At 43.9% G+C, this 20895-nt stretch overlaps 1 protein-coding gene across 1 annotated transcript in view; it reads left to right on the top strand.

The window, feature by feature from the left end:
* The window catches only part of LOC126299606 (calcium/calmodulin-dependent protein kinase type 1-like), a 1453155-nt gene that overhangs the window by 348537 nt on the left and 1083723 nt on the right, over positions 1 to 20895 (top strand). Inside the window, exon 2 of the mRNA XM_049991637.1 lies at positions 1032 to 1166. Coding sequence (XP_049847594.1) covers positions 1032 to 1166 — 135 coding nt within the window. The remainder of the gene's footprint in view (positions 1 to 1031; positions 1167 to 20895) is intronic.

The following is a 20895-nucleotide window of genomic DNA, read 5'->3' as shown; positions in this document are numbered from 1 at the left end:
ACGTAATATGGACGTCACATCATCGTAGTTATAAGTAAAATATAGTCACCTTAATATAAATGCCATTCACACTTACGCACGGTCTCACAACTACCGTATTCTCAGGTGCTTAACAATGGCGATATATGCCGAGAGTTTTTCGTTAATAAAGATCAAAGATAAGAAACACCTATTGTGGTGCATCTGCCTATTAATAATAATAATAGTAATAATAATAATAATAATAATAGGCCTGGACAGCTCAGTCAGTGGAGCATTTGCCCGTGAATAGCAAGGTTCTTGATTCGAGTCCTTCTCCGGCACACAGTTTGTGTGCCAGGATGCTTCACTCACCGCTGTCCTCGTCAGAGAAGCAATTGTCACAGAGATAACTGAAGTCCACAGATATCAGAGCGGCACAATGATCTCTGGAGATGCAGAAGACACCCTTCCTCCCTGGTCCACAGGAAGGGAGCCTCCACAGCCTCGTCGTTGACTTATCTGCAGTTAGACAGTCTGTATTAGAACAGAGCTGATTTTTTTCCGAGATGTGAGCTTGTTACGCTGCTGCGGTGAATATTTCTGGCTGCAGAACTCCAGATGTTAACAATATTCAGTGTCAATTTATCAATTACTTGTTGGGTATTTATTAGAACACTTTCCTAGTACTACAGCGAACACTAGCTACGACGTATAACACTCATTTCTTCTACAGATGTTTCCGATTACACTATTTTCCAAACATGTGTAATTTGTAATTGACACGTAAGTAAACAGTATCCATTACAGATATAGCGGCTTGTTCTTGGTTGTATGAAAGACAACATAGTGGCCGTAATTCTCCGTCGATGCTCCAAGAACCTTTTCGTTCGTCCCTTATTTCTTCGTTTTCCAATATTCCTTGTGTTAGTGCCATTCTAAAACGTAGTTGTTCTTAAAAGCATGAGCTTCTCATAATATATGCCGCTGTTAGCGAGGTTAATACTTCACTTCTTAATTAAAGTTTTTCATATTTTATGAGACTTAATCTTGACTGTGTGTGTGTTTTGCAGAGGGGCCTTCTCCGAGGTACGCCTGGCGGAGAGCAAGGAGAAACCGGGCCAGATGTTCGCCGTCAAGATAATAGACAAGAAGGCGCTCAAGGGCAAAGAAGACTCCTTAGAGAACGAAATAAAAGTTCTGCGAAGGTCAGTCCAGCAGCATCGCATATTTCATTCTCCCATAACTGCGGAGTGTGTGTTTCATTTCTTATAGTGTGCACTTTTTTTTATTCCCTTACGTTTCACGGTAGATTTTCTTATGTTCCTTAGATTAAATTGTGAGCCACAGAGTGAACGCGTGTACATCGATGTATCACCGGACGTTCAGGATCTGTTGTACGAAAGGTGATGATAATACATTACGATTACGAGAATATCTCCTTCATCGACAAAATCAGAATCCGTGGAATAATTGCAGGACACTACTGAAAAATTGCTTATCACTACAGATTTTGCAGAATGCATAGGACGCCGTGGAAGTGAAGCCACAAGGAAGATAGCCCGTAGTAGCGAGACTAAACTGCAAACAAATGTAGCAGGAAGAGCTCAAGTATATATAACACAAAAAGCGTCACTTTCAGGGCTCTTTATCATCTCCGAAAGTGGAATGAAGCAAGCGTTACGGAAAGTGATACAAAGATAAGCATCGTAATATTGAAGCTCATTTTTGTGTGCTCTGTGAGAAGTACAGATATATCACGATGCCGTATTCATCGACAGGGGAAGCCACATAATAGAAACATACTTGATAAAATTTAGTTCTTAGAAAGTCGTGTGTTGATACTCATTTCGTGACATCGTGTGAACTTCTCGAAACAGAGATGGAGAAGCCACTTTCAGAATTTCAATCGACAATTTTACCAGTTTGTTCATAAATTTGAGCGGAGATCACAGACTAGTACACAAAAAACCATTCTTGTTCTTTTATAAGCACTAATCCAGTACATTTTGATCCGTCAAGGAACACGTTGGCACCGTTAGAGTGAACATAGGCCATAGTGCTTTTTAAAATGTGTAATATGAATGCAGTGACCAAATAAATTAGACTCATATGGCCTCACGGGCAAACCTACGTTTCTAGCATTTGTAGATTTACAGAAAGCTTTTGACAATGTTGAGTGGGATACTCTGTTTCAAATTCTAAAGGTGGCAGGGGTGAAATACAGGGAGCGAAAGGCTATTTACAATTTGTACAGAAACCAGATGGCAGTTATAAGAGTCGAGGGACATGAAAGGGAAACAGTGGTTGGGAAGGGAGCGAGACAGGTTTGTAGCCTCTCCCCGATGTTATTCAATATGTATATTGACCAAGCAGTGATGGAAACAAAAGAAAAATTCCGAGTAGGTGTTAAAGTTCATGGAGAAAAAATAAAAACATTGAGGTTCGCCGATGACATTGCAATTGTCAGAGACAGCAAAGGACTTGGAAGAGCATTTGAATTGAATGGACAGTGTCTTGAAAGGAGAATATAAGATGAACATCAACAAAAGCAAAACGAGGATAATGGAATGTAGTCGAATTAAATCGGGTGATGCTGAGGGAATTAGATTAGGAAATGAGACACTTAAAGTAGTAAAGGAGTTTTGCTATTTGGGGAGCGAAATAACTTATGATGGTCGAAGTAGAGAGGATACAAAATGTAGACTGGCAATGGCAAGGAAAGCGTTTCTGAAGAAGAGAAGTTTGTTAACATCGAGTATAGATTTAAGTGTCAGGAAGTCATTTCTGAAAGTATTTGTATGGAGTGTAGTCATGTATGGAAGTGAAACATGGACGATAAATAGTTTGGACAAGAAGAGAATAGAAGCTTTCGAAATGTGGTGCTACAGAAGAATGCTGAAGATCAGATGGGTAGATCACAAAACTAATGAGGAAGTATTGAATAGGATTGGGGAGAAGAGAAGTTCGTGGCACAACTTGACCAGAAGAAGGGATCGGTTGGTAGGACATGTTCTGAGGCATCAAGGGATCACCAATTTAGTATTGGAGGGCAGTGTGGAGGGTAAAAATCGTAGAGGGAGACCAAGAGATGAATACACTAGGCAGATTCAGAAGGATGTCGGCTGCAGTAGGTACTGGGAGATGAAGCAGCTTGCACAGAATAGAGTAGCATGGAGAGCTGCATCAAACCAGTCTCAGGACTGAAGACAACAACAACAACATTTTTGTAAAACTTTACATCTCCTCCTTTACTTTTAGGATGCATCGAAAGCGTATCAGACATTCATTATTGGAACCTCGCGCAAGGGACAGAGTCAGATACTGTCAAAAGATGCTAATGAAACAGTGGACTTCCAAAAAGTAAAATGTTTCACGTAATCCGAATGTGATATGTGGGAGCAGATTTTTCATTCACCAAAGAGTGTGTGGAAAATAGATGAATATCAATCAGAAGGACAGCAACTGTTCTGCAGACGTCTTACCATAAAGGTCCAGCAATGCATTATTTTTCTTGAGATTTCTTTCTTGGGATTGTCAGAGTTCTTAAATATAATTATAAAAATCATTATCCTTAGGTACTGTACGTCTTTGGGCAGATTTCTTCAGAGTCGGTTATATTGCCGCAAACTCACTAAGAGAATAAAGAATTGGCTGTAAGAGCTGTGAAATGCTTGACATTGTTTTGGCCTCTTCGTGAAGTGCTGTCAGATGATTCTTCTCGGGTTTCTGTGCTGAAGATTTTTTAGGTTTTTTTCTTTTTCACCTATCTTTGCGTTTTCGTCACGGCGTCTCGCATTCCCAAGAATCTAACCTCCAGTATTACTGAGAGAACAGTGCCCTTGTCTACCAGCCTGTTAGTGGTGTGGTTTCCGCTACTTCTACATGATGAAACTATCTTGATGCATTTTTTTAGGGCAATAGTGCATTAATATGTATTCGGAGAACCTGCCTGATGAGACCTCTCTGTTGAGTATTTCTGCGTGAGTCGATTCTGCACTGAAACTCAATTATGGAAGCCAATACTAAAATACCAATAGCCGTTATTTTGGTTTTATTTGTAGGGCAACCAGTTTCGTCATTACATTACGCCATCTTCAGGCCTGCATATATTGAGTAACCTTCGTGTTAGAAACCAATGCAGCCCTGTCAATTCGTACTGTGAAGATTTTCTCTTTCCCTAGGGCATTTGCGCTCCTTGGACAGTTGCTAACTGTCTTAGGAGCGCACATGCCCAGTTACATCAGCTACTACAATCGTTTTTAGAATCCGTTCTCCTTCTGTTTGGTAACTTTGAGGCAATTCCTCCGCGATTCTTTTGCGATCTTCTTTCTGCTCTTCACTCAGATCATGCGGAACCCATCTGACAGCAACTTTTCTCAGCTTTGACTTCACAGTTACGATTCTGTAAGCTGAAGTAACAGATTTTTTGCCTCATATGCCATCTACTTAACTGTTTTTCGTCCACACACTCTCAAAAATGTCAGTGACCTGAGAGGTTTAGTCTGTTTGCAGTTGTGGCCTTCCACTTCTTGCGTTCTCCTCAGTGCTTAACCGACCTTGACCTTGAAGGGAACTAGCAGACCGTGATACTGTGCTACGATCCAGTACACCAATCCTGCACACATCCCTCAAAGCGCTTTAAATTTCCGTTGGGTTCTTTCTACGTGGGGATTCGATTTTGATGTAGGGACACTGGTCACCACATTTAATACTACCTGACTCGGATTCAGCTTTCATTTTAAAACTGAGCTGAGACACAGCCGCGCGAACAATCAAACGCACTTAATACTGTCACGCGTGAAGTTTCGCTCGCAACTGACTTTCATGTTTACTTGGTGACTCCACCGTAATGGTGGCGCGTACGTAGTGTGCAGGACATTTGATATGACCCTCGTTCAATGATGGCTTTGTAATTGGTGTTTTTATTATATTGTATGTTAACCGGGAACCTACAAACGACGGAGAGGCTCCCCACCTCAGCCGCAGTGCTCCACACACACACACACACACACACACACACACACACACACACGCACACACAATGATACTTGTGTTTTACGTGCACCGCCGAACAGTGTAAAAATTAATTAGTATCAACGTCATCTCTGTGGCAAACTGAGAAATATCTTACCTTGCCATTATATTTTTCATAAAAATCTGCCTTCCATGTCATCTTCCGATTGGTGTACACGGCGGTTTAACTCTGAAGAAAGTATGTCGTACACGCTACCTCATTTGTTTCGAAGAGAGCCAAATTATAAGATGCATAAAACGTATGTACCACATTCTACATACATAACACGAGACACTTTTTATCCTTGGGGGGGGGGGGGGGGGGGGGGAGGGATCGTCGCATACTGAGCACAAAGAGGCTATGCCTATTTTTTGCAGAGGATATCACTTTCCGAATTAGAGAGCGTATTTAGGATTTTATTTTAAATCATTTTTCTATAATGCGTCTGGAGACCGCATATCGAAGAAATCTTCTGTTGCTCTCAAATTCTTTTCAAGCCGCATTAATTACGAAAATTACATCGTTGGTTTTTTGTTGTTCAGGTACGCCGCACTACTCGCAAAAATTGCGTCGCCACCAGGTGGAAGTAAGCAAACGCAAATAATTCGCAGTCGCCGATAATCTAGTTAGACAGGCACTCAGCTGCTTTCTAAATTAAAGAGCAGTATTGTTACCAAATTCCACCATACCTTGCACTGCTCTGATCGTATTAAATGAAATAAACTGAGTAAGAGTACATTCTTCCCCGACGAGCGATGAATGCTCAGTCGTTTTAGTGCAAAATAATTTATTTTCAAGTAGTTCCTCATAGTCATATTTCAGATATAATCTGTTTACCCACTAAACGATAAGAGACAACATGAAATTAAGAAAATTTAAATTATTTTGCCGCTACTAGCAAAATTTCCATCTATAGGTCAAATTATGCTTTTTATCGAATGCTTCCTTTTATTTGAAGAATTACAGATCGATCCAAAATTTACCAAATTTCACTCTTATATTCACACCTACGTAAACGACACGGTTATCTCTGAATGTTCAGAAGATTAAAATATACAGGAAGGAAATATTTGAGTGTGCTATGTTTGGTTGCTGAATGATTAAGTTGAGGAAGAGCGAGAGAGTATGTTTGCAACTGGGTCAGATAAGCTGTTTTCCAATGCCAGGAATGTACTGTCAACAAGATTACATTTCTTGTCCTTCTCCATTGCTATATGGGAATTGTTTCCGTCAAATCGCTAGTAGACTATAATACGAATTTCACACAGGCGACGCATACATGGTGTGTCCACGATGACGGGATAAACTTTTTAGGATAGTCGAGGAACACAAAAATAACCAAAACATTCGAAATAGCTCAAATTCAAACGACACAAGCTATGAAGTAGTGTCTAGTGTCGAGACGAAGGACGGATTCGGTAATCGTGTGTTGTATCGCCGTTTATATCCTATTCCCGAACAGCATACGCCCCTGAGTTTGAAAACGACGAAACAGTGTCGTGTCGATGTGGAAGGGTTCATCGAAAGCGTTACGTGCCTTTAATTTCGCTTCGATATTGTCAGGTGCTTTTAATTGTTGATTTTAGATTGTCTTGATATTTATTAGGAAACCTCGTTTTGCACTGTTGTACTGATTCGTTACATTATGAATGCCATAGCCACTAACTAATGAATGAGGTGGCGCAGTGGTTAGCACAATATTCTCATTCGGAAGGACTGTGATTCAAATCAGCGTCCCACCATCCTGCATTAGATTTTCACTCATTTTCCTAAATCGCTCCAGGCAAATTCAGGGATGGTCCCTATGGAAGGGCCAATATATTTCCCCATCCTTGAAACAGTCAGAGCTTGAGGCTGAGGAGAGGTTACACTTGATCTTTCTTTCTCTCTAATGTCGTATTTGTTAACAGCCTGTAGTTTCGTAAATAGCTTAAAATATCCGTGTATTTTTTAGTTTCGTCTTCATGATTCATTGGAATTTTGGTGCTGTCACTAGTGGAATTAAAATGTGAAACACAGCTGGCGTAAACACACAGTACAGTTTTGATTCATAAATACATCAGCAGCCATCTGAAATTATAAACCCTCATATGAAGTACTTCAGGCAGTGTACTGAGTATGGTAATTAGCGTTTCATTTTGAAAATAGCTCGCATAGTTTGTTAACTTGGGGGATAGTCTGGATCATAAGTTCAAAGACGAACTCAATCGCATTTTAACAAACCATATAAACTGTTCCCCACATACTACCTAAAGAATACAGTCAATAGATAATGTAAACTAACCACAGGCACGGTTTCGTAATTTCCAACAACAAATATAGACAACTACAAAATCCCGTTTAAAATCATTTGTGTCTTACTAAAGAAAAATTGCCTGCTATTTTTAGAAATATGAATTTAAAAAGAAAAATGAAGATACAAAAATAAGCTTCAGGAACATTATCAAACAGCTACTTTGTGCCAATGCCCTAGAGTGACTCATTCAGAAGCCACTTATTCAAGGAGACACAGCCTTAAATTTTGTTTGATCAACACGGAACTGGTAGTGTCTGACTCTCTTCCATCATGACCATTACCAATAACAGTCTAATTGTTATGAACCTCATTCGTAACTTTGAGGAGTAATATTTAAATAAAGCTTCTCGCACTTACAGCCAACTGTAACAGCAGCTGGTTTCAAATACCAGTCATTCATTGGCGGTATATGCGTAACATTTTTTCACTACCATAGCTACTTCCTGCAACAAATTCCCACTTGGAGACTGATCGTTGCAGACGAGATAATTTTCTGTCTCTAATGACAATCAAATGGTTCAAATGGCTCTGAGCACTATGGGACTCAACTGCTGTGGTCATTAGTCCCCTAGAACTTAGAACTACTTAAACCTAACTAACCTAAGGACATCACACACATCCATGCCCGAGGCAGGATTCGAACCTGCAACCGTAGCAGTCGCACGGTTCCGGACTGCGCGCCTAGAACCGCGAGACCACCGCGGCCGGCTCTAATGACAACGTCTCAAGTTGTGCACTAAATCTTACAGTCTTCTTTGCTTCCTTTCCTGTTTAAAAAATCTCCGTTATGAAATTAGTGAAAAATGAAAGGATAAAAAGTAAAAATCCGAAATACTTGCGTTTTCAGGTCATCACCCTACACGTTTTAATACTGCAGAATGAAAAACTGTATCTTATGCTGGATCTTTACTACCAAATCGAAGTTCTTTAAAGGACGACAAAATATTTAAAAAAGTATTCTAGACTCTTCAAATGAAAACTAGGCAGAGGGGAAAAAAGTAAACTGTTTATTATTTCAAACTTAATCGCCATAACTGTTAACACATTTATCCCACTGTGAGATAAGGCTGTCAGTGCTTTCGTGAAACACGTTTGCGGTTGCCTGCTGCACCTCAATTTTACCCAGGCGTGTACCTCTTCGTCCAGAATCAAATCGACGGAATATCTTTCTTCAGAACTGGAAAACGCATAGAAAGAGATCGGGACTGTATAGTCGATACGGAAGATCTTTGCAGCGAACGTTCTGCAGCGTTCTCTAAACAACCATGCCAACATGTTGGCCCTCCCGTCCGCGTATTGCCAAGGTTGCCTTGACAACGTTGTAAACGTTTCGCTGGGAAAATATTTTTGGACCCCTGAATAAAGACATTTGTGGCTGTTGATTTGTTTCAAACGGAGATGGGCACTCCTCTGTACTAGCGTGGTTACGCAGGCAACAGCATACATGCACAATTAAGGCATTAACAGTGTTCTCTCACAATGGGACAGATGTAGTAACAGTTAGGGCGATTATTTATGAAATAATAAAGTACACTTATTTTCTTCTCTTGCCTCTTTTTTTGTTCACTGTTCCTTATACTTGCTTAGCTGCCTAATCATCTTGTGGGGAAGGTTGTGAAACAAGCTGTTGCGCTTGTTACAGACATTTTAATTCTCTTCAAACATGTCAAATTCGATGGTGTCAGTTACAGTATATTTATTCGTCTTCACCTGTTTGGCCCAACTAAGGTGGCTACAACGTGCAGTAGCGTTGATACACAAATACACACTATGTGACCAAAAGAATCCAGGCACCTGGCTGAAAATGACTTAAAAGTTCGTGGCACGCTCCATCGGTAATGCTGGAATTCAGTATGGTGTTGGTCTACCCTTAGCCTTCATGGCAGCTTCCAGTCTCTCATACGTTCAATCAGGTGCTGGAAGATTTCTTGGGGAATAGCAGCCCATTCTTCACGGATGACTGCACTAAGGAGAGGTATCGATGTCGGTCGGTGAGGCCTGGCACAAAGTCGGCGTTTCAAAACAAACCAAAGGTGTTCTGTAGGATTCAGATCAGGATTCTGTGCAGGCGAGTCCATTACAGGGATGTTATTGTCGTGTAACCACTCCAGCACAGACCGTGCATTATGAACAGGTGCTCGATCGTGTTGAAATATGCAGTCGCCATCCCCGAATTGATTTTCAACAGTGGGAAGCAAGAAGGTGCTTGAAACATCAATGTAGGCCTGTGCTGTGACAGTGCCACGCAAAAAAACAATGGGTACAAGCCCTCTCCATGAAAAACACCATCACTCAAGAACACTACCGCCTCCTAATTTTACTGTTGGCGCTACACACGCTGGCAGAGGACGTTCACCGAACAATCCCCATACCCTCACCCTGCCATCGGATCGCCACATTATGTACCGTGATTCGTCACTCCACACAACGTTTTTTCCACTGTTGAATCGTCCACTGTTTACGCTCCTTACACCGAGCGAGGCGCCGTTCGGCATTCACCGGCGCGATGTGTGGCTTACGAACAGCCGCTTGACCATGAAATCCAAGTTCTCTCACTTCCCATCTGTCATACTACTTGCACTGGATCCTGACGCAATTTGGAATTCCTGTGTGATGGTCTTGATAGGTGTCTGCCTATTACACATTACGATCCTCTTCAACTGTTGGCGGTCTCTGTCAGTCAACAGACTAGGTCGGCCTGTACGCTTTTGTGCTGTACGTGTCCCTACGCGTTTCCACTTAAATATCACATCGGAAACAGTGGATCTAGGGATGTTCAGGAGTGTGGAAATCTTGCGTACAGACGTATGACACAAGCGACACCCAATCACCTGACCACGTTCGAAGTCCTTGAGTTCCGCTGAGCGTCCCATTCTGCTCTCTCACGATGTCTAATGACTACTAAGGTCGCTGATATGGAGTACCTGGCAGTAGGTGGGAGCACAATGCAATGCACCTAATACGAAAATCGTATGTTTTTGGGGGTGTCAGGATGCTTTTGATCACATGGTGTATAAGAACGGTAATAGCAAAAAGATTTATCGAAACTCCACCCGGACATGTTGCGAAAGACCCAAAGGTACAGACCAACCGCTGTGTCATCGCTATTTCTCAGCCAAGTACCTTCTCAATTTGTTTACAAGGGCTGAGTGCACCTCCCTTAGCAACAGCTCTCAGCAGACGGGACAGTCACCCATCCAAGTACTAGCCAAACCCGACAGCGCTTAACTTCTTTGATCGGACGTGAACCGATGTTACCAATTTGGCGAGGCCGTTCAGATTTATGTACAAAGTGAAAATCACCCTGAAAATGGCTTAAGTGAGTGGGAAACAGCCGAAGAGACCAGACAGCGATCATGTTCAACTTCATAGCTCAACAACTGAAGACAGATAGTTATTGTACAAAACATTCATCTCCACTTCGAACAAAGCGTTTTTACTTATCTGCTGTTTATCTGCAGATCTCTCTACGTATTCCAAGAAACATGCCTAACCTCGAACATTTGAATCGACGTATAGAGGGCTCAACACCAAACGAAGAGAAACTGGGCTACCCGCTGAACAGAGTTGAAGAACTAAGCTGAAGCCGGCCGCTGTGGCCTAGCGGTTCTAGGTTCTTCAGTCCGGAACCGCGCTGCTGCTACGGTCGCAGGTTACAATCCAGGCACGGATGTGTGTGATGTCCTTAGGTTAGTTAGGTTTAAGTAGTTCTAAGTTCTAGGGGACTGATGACCATAGATGTTAAGTCCCATAGTGCTCAAAGCCATTTGAACAATTTTTAAACACAACCTGGATTCATCTGAAAAAATGACGTTTTGCCATTCGTGCACCCAGGTTCGTCGTTGAGTACACCATCGCAGGCGCTCCTGTTCGTGACGCAGCGTCAAGGGTATCCGCAGCCATGATCTCCGAGCTGTAGTCCATGCTGCTGCAAACGTCGTCAAACTGTTCGTGCAGATGGTTGTTGTACTGCAAACGTCCCCATCTATTGACTCGGGGTCGAGACGTGGCTGCACTATCCGTTACAGCCATGCGGTTAAGATGCCTGTCATCTCGACTGCTAGTGATACGAGGCCGATGGGATGCAGCACAGCGTTCCGTATAACCCTCGTGAACCCACCGATTTCATATTCTTCGAACAGTCATCGGATCTCGACCAACGGGAGCAGCAATGTCGCGATCGGATAAACCGCAACCACGATAGGCCACAATCCGCCCTTTATCAAAGTCGGAAACGTGGTGGTACGCATTTCTCCTCCTTACACGAGGCATCGCAACAACGTTTGACCAGGCAACGCCGGTCATCTGCTGTTTGTGTACCTGTATGATGAATTGGTTGGAAACTTTCCTCATGTCAGCACGTTGTAGGTGTCGCCACCGGCGCCAATCTTGCGAGAATGCTCTGAAAAGGTAATCATTTGCATATCACAGCATCATATTTCTGTCGATTAAATTTCGCGTCTGTAGCACGTCATCTTCGTGTTGTAGCAATTTTAATGGCCAGTATTGTATATTACCGAAGCTGACAGTCTCAATGATCCAAAGTGCCTCTATCATAAATATTTTGCAAATATGTCATGCAAATAGCAAAATATCTCGGCGTTTCGAAAGTAACTAATGTCATTGGATTCACTATCGGTGTGTGTGAGGGGGCAGGGTGCGTTATGTCGTGGGGCAGTTTAGTTCCTGACGAATCATCGTGTGCTGCAGATGTTCCCAGGGGTCCGTACAGTCCTGCTGGCTGCTCGAGGGGTGTTACTTTCAGCTGAATATCAGAAACAGTTTCCATTCATAATTTATTACTTGGTGCCGTTCTGTGCTACAATCAAGTTGAGATACTGTCATTGCTGCTGATATAGCCGATATTTTAAGAACTTCAAACGTCGTTGCAGTAAGTGTTACTTGAACGGGTCCCGCAGGTTTCGTAGGGCGCTGTCACAGAAACTTCGCAAGATTTCGACGAGACAGCTTCTTACCTTCTTCAGGAGAGACTGTATCACAATAGTTGCGTATCAGTATTGAAAACAGGTTCAACAAAACAGCAGTATACACTATTGCCCATTAAAATTGCAACTCCATGAAGGCAGTAAGCAACAAACGCTAAATTGACATGAAATGGGCTACATGCTTGGATAGGCAAATGTAGAAATAACGCAACCAGTATTATGTGCCTAAGGGAAGATTGCGTTCACATTCCGAAATCCCGTTCTGTGGTGTCCTCCAGAGAGCCGGGTGCCAAAGCAAGGTGGGTACCTCACATCGAAGTCACAAAAGAGTATAGTCGCTGCATGCCACAGTGGCGAATGAAAAATGCAGGCGTAGCCACGCCTTAGGGAGGACAAAGGCTCAAATTCCTGTCCGACCATCTAGATTTATGTTTCCCGCGATTTTCGTAAACTGCTTAAGGCAAATGCAGGGATGATTCCGTTGAAAAAGGGCACAACCGATTTCCTGCCCCATCCTTCAGTATCGGAGCTTGTGAACCGTAGCCAATAACCGCGATATCAATGGGACATTTAACTCCACCTGCTTCCAAAATGGTCGGGTGTACTGCCGGATCTAATCGTCAAAGGCCCACGACATTTCGGCGAATAACCGTTCCGCCGTCATCAGGTGGTGCTGATGGGATAATGTGTCTGCGGTATTTATGCTTGACGGTTCAGATTTCGAGCTTGGCCGGCCCCGCACCGTGTTCGATGGTGAGGGGGCTGTGAGGCTGCGGTGGTGGGAGAGGATCTCAGTTGGCTTCGCCCGCCGTTCCGGTCACACCTTGCATCCAGATGTAGTGTTCTGCTTTGATGGAGCTTAGTGTTGGCTCGCTTGCCTTGCTCAGATGGAAGCCCGAGTCCCTATTAAGTAAATCATCAGACACACGGATTTCCGTCGCTTCTTTGAAAATGAAGCACCAAAATTTACCGGTGGTAGCCTGGACATTCGTTTGCTGGTAATTCATTTCATGTCCAATTTCAGTGCAGTGTTGGGCTGCAGTAAGCGGTTGTGGCGCTCATGTTCCGTACGTCGATCTTCTGTTGTGCGGATCGTTTTTCCAACATAAGTTTTCATGCATTCACGCGGAACTTGACACAGTAAGCGCAACTACTTTTTTTCCCCCGATTTCACTTTCGTATACTGCTTCGGAAGCTTAACATTACGTTACGTGCCACGTTGAAACGTCCCATTAGAAAAATGAATGAATTACTGTGCTGACAAACCTCTACGTTATTTGATTTTCAAACAGCTGAGCAAAGCTGAACGTGTACAGACATTTCTCTCTTTGCTTATTCTGATCATCACTAAACTGACGGCCGGCCGGTGGCCGAGCGGTTCTACGCGCTACAGTCTGGAACCGCGCGACCGCTACGGTCGCAGGTTCGCATCCTGCCTCGGGTTTGGATGTGTGTGGTGTCCTTGGGTTAGTTAGGTTTAAGTAGTTCTAAGTTCTAGGGGACTGATGACCTCAGATGTTAGGTCCCATAGTGCTCAGAGCCATTTGAACAATTTTTTTGACAGAGAACAAACAATGTATTTACCTTAATAGTGTTCGAAAGTTTTTATATATCAGTTTATGACATCCAGTCTTACAAATTTACTCTCTGATGGAGACACGTCCAGATCATCCGCTCTCAAAACTACACCATCTCACTTCCCACATCCGCCACTGCTGGCGGCTCACCTCCAACTGCGCAGTGCTACGCGCTGTTTCACATCCAACTGCCCAACACAACAATAGCGAATATTCCAGCAATGCCAACCAGCCACAGACTGCACACAGCACAGTCAGTGATTTTGATACAGAGCGCTACGTGGCGTTACCAACATAAAAACCTAAACAGCCTACTTACAACGTTTCCGATGGATGAGTCCTTCACCGACATGGCTGCGTGCGGAAGTCGGCGTTCATCTTGGACTTAGTTCGCTTCCCAAGGACATTACTCTTAGCACGCAGTTTGGAAATAGCACCTTCATCTACACTAAGGGCTCTAAGACTAAGTGTGGTGTCCGATGCGTCTTCTTTATTAGCAACAGACATTTTAGATACCGGCTGCTAGAAAAGTGCTAGATTTTTACTGTAGAACTTTCCACCCTCTGTCAGGCCATCCAGTACATCCGACGGCACAAGCTCCTCAATTGTGTATTAAGATTCACTGAGTGCCCTCTAGCACCCCTGTGTACTATACACGTACCACCCATTAGTACAAAGAAACCACGAAAGCCTCCACCCGCTCTCTGATGATGGAGCCAACTTGATGTGCAAGTGAGTCCCAGGTCATTTCGGACTGTCGGGGAATGAAACTGCCGATGCTGCTGCCAACGCTGCAGTCAGACTATCTAGAAAGTTTAGTTGTTCTGTCCTTTCAGATGATCTCTGCTTTAACGCACGTAAGAGCATTGTGTCCCTCATTGGTGCACACTGGTCTTCTCTATATCAGAACGAACACGGGGGAAATTAAACGCCTCCCAACGGCTTGGGAGACCTCCTCTCGCCCCTCTCGTCGCCAACGGATGCTTGTATCTCGGCTGCATATTGGGAACTGTCGTTTCAGTCATCGTTATTTGTCAAATGGAGACACGGCAGCCCGCACCTCGTGGTCGTGCGGTAGCGTTCTCGCTTCCCACGCCCGGGTTCCCGGGTTCGATTCCCGGCGGGGTCAGGGATTTTATCTGCCTCGTGATGGCTGGGTGTTGTGTGGTGTCCTTAGGTTAGTTAGGTTTAAGTAGTTCTAGGGGACTGATGACCATAGATGTTAAGTCCCATAGTGCTCAGAGCCATCTGAACCATTTTTGAGACATGGCGTCACACTGTACGTACAACATTCAGCCACTTACAATGCGCCATTTTCTGAACCAATGCCGATTTTATAACGGTTCACGTTTAATGTATGTTTGCCATCTGATTTATCAGATATTTTAGCAAACAGAGCACAAGCCGCATATCACGGTTTAATATTTATTCGTCGTAGTAATATGGCAGAGGAACATTAATTTTCAACCGTTTGAGCATTCTCCTCAGTGGGAAAGAGATCGTTTTTTATCTATCCCTCTACTTTAGTCGATTAGGCTCTGAGAATTATCGACTTCAAACTGTTTAGGTAATCGACCATTTAAAGCTGTATCACGGGTGCTTGAAACGTCCCCTTCGAAAAATTAATGAATTACTGTGCTGAAAAACCCCTTACGTTATTTGATTTTCAAACAGATGAGCAGAACTGAACGTACTCAGACATTTCGCTCTTTACCTATTCTGATCAACACTAAACTGACACACAATATTTTTAGCGCAACGGAATCTGACTTTCAATAATCTCTACAAAAAAATGGCCCTGACTAACAATAACCTATACCTTTCATGAATCGATTACCTCACAAAAATCTTCGTTACTCGAATTATTCCAATATAGCGAGCGCCAATACTGCCAGCTAAATAAAAGATTCAAACTACTGAAGGCATTAACTACTGATAGGCATAGTTAGCAAATGAAAGATTTTAAAAGAGAACAAACAATTTATTTATCTTAATAGTGTTCAAAAGTCATAATATATATATATATATCAGTTCATGACATCCAATATTACAAATTTACTGTCTCTAATGGACACACGTCCAGATCATCCGCTCTCAAAACTCTGCCATCTCTCTCCCCACATCCACCACTGCTGGCGGCTCACCTCCAACTGCGCAACGCTACGCGCTGTTCACATCCAACTGCCCAACACTACAATAGCGAATATTACAACAATGCCAACCAGCCACAGACTGCACATAGCACAGCCAGTGATTTTCATACAGAGCGCTACGTGGCGTTACCAACATAAAAACCTAAACAGCCTACTTACACGCTTATGACCTCATCTGTTTAGCGCCCTGAAGCAACAATAAACAAACAATCACATGGAACTTGGTACACTCCCGCTTTTTTGAGACACAGGTCGTCTCTCACTGCCCCCAATCAAGCTCGTGTTTTCCTTGGCGGGCTGAAAACTGGACTCATGTGGAGTTTTTGCTGTAGTCTGCCAATTTTTGACGATACACTGCCAGCAAACAGGTTGAAAGCGGTCTTCCTATCGTCGTCTTCCTTGCTTTCGATTTCCGTCCGTTCTTGCGGCTCTTGCGCCGCAGTGCCGTCCGAATCGTCGGCTGCTGTATCCATTCTCGTGGAAGACCGATTACAGATGCCGCAGCTCTGCCGTCAGACTTCATTCATCTGAAATGGAGTATGTCTTGTGTACTTGTGTGTAGAGAGTGCTGTTCTTCTGTGAGGGTTGGTGGCAGCTGGATGCATGGAAATGTAAATCCGTATGCGTTGGCTTACGGTATACACGGTGAGCAAGCGACGTGTTGGGACTTCACTGAACTAGGACTCCGAGAAACGGAAAATGCACTCCGTCTTCAGGCCACAAGTAGCCCATCGGGGCCATCCGACCGCCGTGTCATCCTCAGTTGAGAATGCGGATAGGAGGGGCATGTGGTCAGCACACCGCTCTCCATGTCGTTACGATGGTTTTCTTTGACCGGAGCCGCTACTATTCGATCGAGTAGCTCCTGAATTGGCATCACGAAGCTGAGTGCACCCCAAAAAATGGCAACAGCGCATGGCGGCTGGATGGTCACCCATCCAAGTGCCGGCAGCGCCCGAGAACCCTTAACTTTGGTGATCTCACGGGAACCGGTGTATCCTCTGCGGCAAGGCCGTTGCCCCGAGAAAGGGAAGCTTGCCGTCTTTTTCTAATTCCATCGTAAACTGGCTGTTTTCCTGTATGGAATTCGGATGTTCTAAGAATTCCTGTAATTTTTAGAGTCAGTGTGGCCAGCTAACAAAATGTAATCTACCTACCTCTGGTTCACATAGCCGACAGCAGCCGCTACATTTCTTAGGTGTTAAGGCAGTGCCGCATCTTAAAGATCTTCGTGACGTCATTTTTCAGCAAAATGATGCAAGACAGCGTGGTACCCGTTCTGTCCTGACCTACCTCGATATAGAGCGTGTTCGTGCTTCGTGCACTGACCTACACAGCGTGTTCTCCTGAGCTCGCTCTCTGTCTCTGAATGTAAATATCTGGTAATGGGATGCCGATAGACTGGCACGCCGCCACTTGACAGCCAGTAAGATTGATGAACTCTCTGGCATAGAGTTCGCGCAGCATGGAATGACGTACCCGCATGTGTCATGCAAGCTCAGTTAGACGGTGCCCGGCAGGTAAGAGGCGTTTGTGTTGCCAGAGGTTAGAGATCTGTGTACTGAATTTCGCACCCTGAATACCACCAAAACACCTACAAATTTAATCATGTATTCTCCTTACTTGTATATACACATTGAAAATATGTCATTGCCGGCCTGTGTGGCCGAGCGGCTCTAGGCGCTTCAGTCAGTAACCGCGCGACCGCTACGGTCGCAGTTTCGAATCCTGCCTCGGGCATGGATGTGCGTGATGTCCTTAGGTTAGTTAGGCTTAAGTAGTTCTAAGTCTAGGGGACTGATGACCTCAGATATTTAGTCCTATAGTGCTCAGAGCCATTTGAACCATTTTTGAAAAAATGTCATTATTTGCTATCCTTAGAAACACTGCAGTTTTTATTTTAACACAATTTGAAACTTCCACGTGTACGAAGTTTCACATATAGCTCTGGTGCGTAATTTACGCCTCTTGGAGTGTTCCTACCCTGTTTCGCTTCCACATCTCTCTGCCTGTTAGTAGAGAGCGTCCCGTGTCGAAACTTTGACCCAGTCATACTCACGATAATTTTGTTGTAAATAAAGACCCTCTGACACTTACGTTCCTGAAAAGTAAGCTGTAACTAGAATAAGATTTTCACTCTGCAGCAAAGTGTGCGCTGATATGAAACTTCCTGGCAGATTTAAACTGTGTCAGACCGAGACTCGAACTCGGGACCTTTGTCTTTCGCGGGCAAGTGCTCTAACATCTGAGCTACCCAAGCACAACTCACGCCCCGTCCTCACAGCATTACTTCTTCCAGTATCTCGTCTCCAACCTTCCAAACTTTACAGAAGTTCTCCTGCGAACGATGCAGAACTAGCACTCCTGAAAGAAAGGATATTGCGGGCAAAGGTCCCGAGTTCGAGTCTCGGTCCGGCACACAGTTCTAATCTGTCAGGAAGTTTCAAGCTGTAGCTGTTAGGCTCAAAGAAAATACTGGATATATTACCTGCAAGAAATTTATTAATTTCGTTACTGAAATTCAAGTACTGTTTTCCTAAGAGCTGAATTTTATGAGATGTGAAGATGCCTCTGTATAGTGTTTTTAGTTAATTTTGCGCAGTGTATCCTTGAACTGCCTTGTGTGAATAGCCATAACAACAATTCATATGTTACAATTTCATTAAAGAAGCGTAAAAAAGTACCGAATAGATACTGGAAATAAATGTGTAATTTATGGACTGCCTACCAATACAGATCCAATACAGATTTGCTTCGTTCCCTTGACATCCCATTCACGATTATTTGTGTCTAATTACATTGTTTCTACGGTCCCAGCTTCGAATCCTGCCTCGGGCATGGATGTGTGTGATGTCGTTAGGTTATTGATTGGCGTCTCCATAGAGTACTGTGTGCACAACGACCATATAAGTGAAAGTACAGGGTGATTCAAAAAGAATACCACAACTTTAAAAATGTGTATTTAATGAAAGAAACATAATATTACCTTCTGTTATACATCATTACAAAGAGTATTTAAAAAGTTTTTTTTTCACTCAAAAACAAGTTCAGTGATGTTCAATATGGCCCCCTCCAGACACTTGAGCAATATCAACCTGATACTCCAACTCGTTCCACACTCTCTCTAGCATATCAGGCGTAACAGTTTGGATAGCTGCTGTTATTTCTCGTTTCAAATCATTATTGGTGGCTGGGAGAGGTGGCCGAAACACCGTATCCTTAACATACCCCCACAAGAAAAAATCGCAGGGGGTAAGATCAGGGCTTCTTGGAGGCCAGTGATGAAGTGCTCTGTCACGGGCTGCCTGGCGGCCGATCCATCGTCTCGGGTAGTTGACGTTCAGGTAGTTACGGACAGATAAGTGCCAATGTGGTGGCGCTCCATCCTGCTGAAATATGAATTGTTGTGCTTCTTGTTCGAGCTGAGGGAACAGCCAATTCTCTAACATCTCCAGATACTGTAGTCCAGTTACAGTAGCACCTTCGAAGAAGGCCGTCCAGAACTTTTCCCTTTGCACAAACACCCATTCTCTGTAAACTGTTTATACCAACGTTTAATACACCACCTATCAGGAGGCTTAACACCATACTTCGTTCGAAATGCACGCTGAACAACTGTCGTCGATTCACTTCTGCCGTACTCAATAACACAAAAAGCTTTCTGTTGAGCGGCCGCCATCTTAGCATCAACTGACGCTGACGCCTAGTCAACAGCGCCTCAAGCGAACAAATGTACAACTAAATGAAACTTTATAGCTCCCTTAATTCGCCGACAGATAGTGCTTAGCTCTGCCTTTTGTCGTTGCAGAGTTTTAAATTCCTAAAGTTGTGGTATTCTTTTTGAATCACCCTGTAGAAGGAAGGTCAGCGTTGCCCATAATTTTGATGGTTTATTGAGAGCAAAATTGATTTTCAATCACATAATGATCATCTTCAGTGCTATTATTGTAACCGTTTCATAGACATTTCTGTGCAGCCAGAAGCTCTTGCTGGGATAAGCGGCTTCGGCTTTCCGCAGGTGAAAAAAAAAAAAACCTCCCGAACAAGTCATGAGGCTCAGCGGTACCGACCGGCCGCCGTGTCATCCTCTTGATGCAGATATGGAGGGGCATGTGGTCAGCGCACCGCTGTCTCGGCCGTATGTCAGTTTCCGAGACCGGAGCCGCTACTTATAAATCAAGTAGCTCCTCAGTTTGGCGCACAAGAGCTGAGTGCTAGCCCAGCCCGGCAGCGCTTAACGTCGGTGATCTCACGGGAGCCGGTGCTACTACTGCGGCAAGGCCGTTGGCCAGGTAGAAACAGCCCATTCATAATTTCTTTCCTCTCTAGCAGAGTAGAACAGCGTTCTGTAGTCGACGATACGTGTTATTAGTTTCAGAGTATTCTGAAAAGTTGAAAAAACAGCGACAAGTCCCTTTTTATGATATTTTTTGTGCCTCTACCGGTTTCAGGCTGGCTTGCCAATGTCTAGACATGGTGTAGCTTACAAGGAGACGGCACGACCGTGGGGTCCGGGATTTGTCCGCAATTTTGTGTGGTGAAAGAGGACACGTATCACCTCACGTAGTTAAAATACACTCCTGGAAATTGAAATAAGAATTCATTGTCCCAGGAAGGGGAAACTTTATTGACACATTCCTGGGGACGGATACATCACATGATCACACTGACAGTACCACAGGCACATAGACACAGGCAACAGAGCATGCACAATGTCGGCACTAGTACAGTGTATATCCACCTTTCGCAGCAATGCAGGCTGCTATTCTCCCATGGAGACGATCGTAGAGATGCTGGATGTAGTCCTGTGGAACGGCTTGCCATGCCATTTCCACCTGGCGCCTCAGTTGGACCAGCGTTCGTGCTGGACGTGCAGACCGCGTGAGACGACACTTCATCCAGTCCCAAACATGCTCAATGGGGGACCGATCCGGAGATCTTGCTGGCC

Source organism: Schistocerca gregaria, chromosome X (genome assembly GCF_023897955.1).
Source record: "Schistocerca gregaria isolate iqSchGreg1 chromosome X, iqSchGreg1.2, whole genome shotgun sequence".
NCBI classification, from domain to species: Eukaryota; Metazoa; Arthropoda; class Insecta; order Orthoptera; family Acrididae; genus Schistocerca; species Schistocerca gregaria.
Note: the sequence above shows the minus strand (reverse complement) of the source record. Positions and strands in the feature narration are given on the sequence as shown.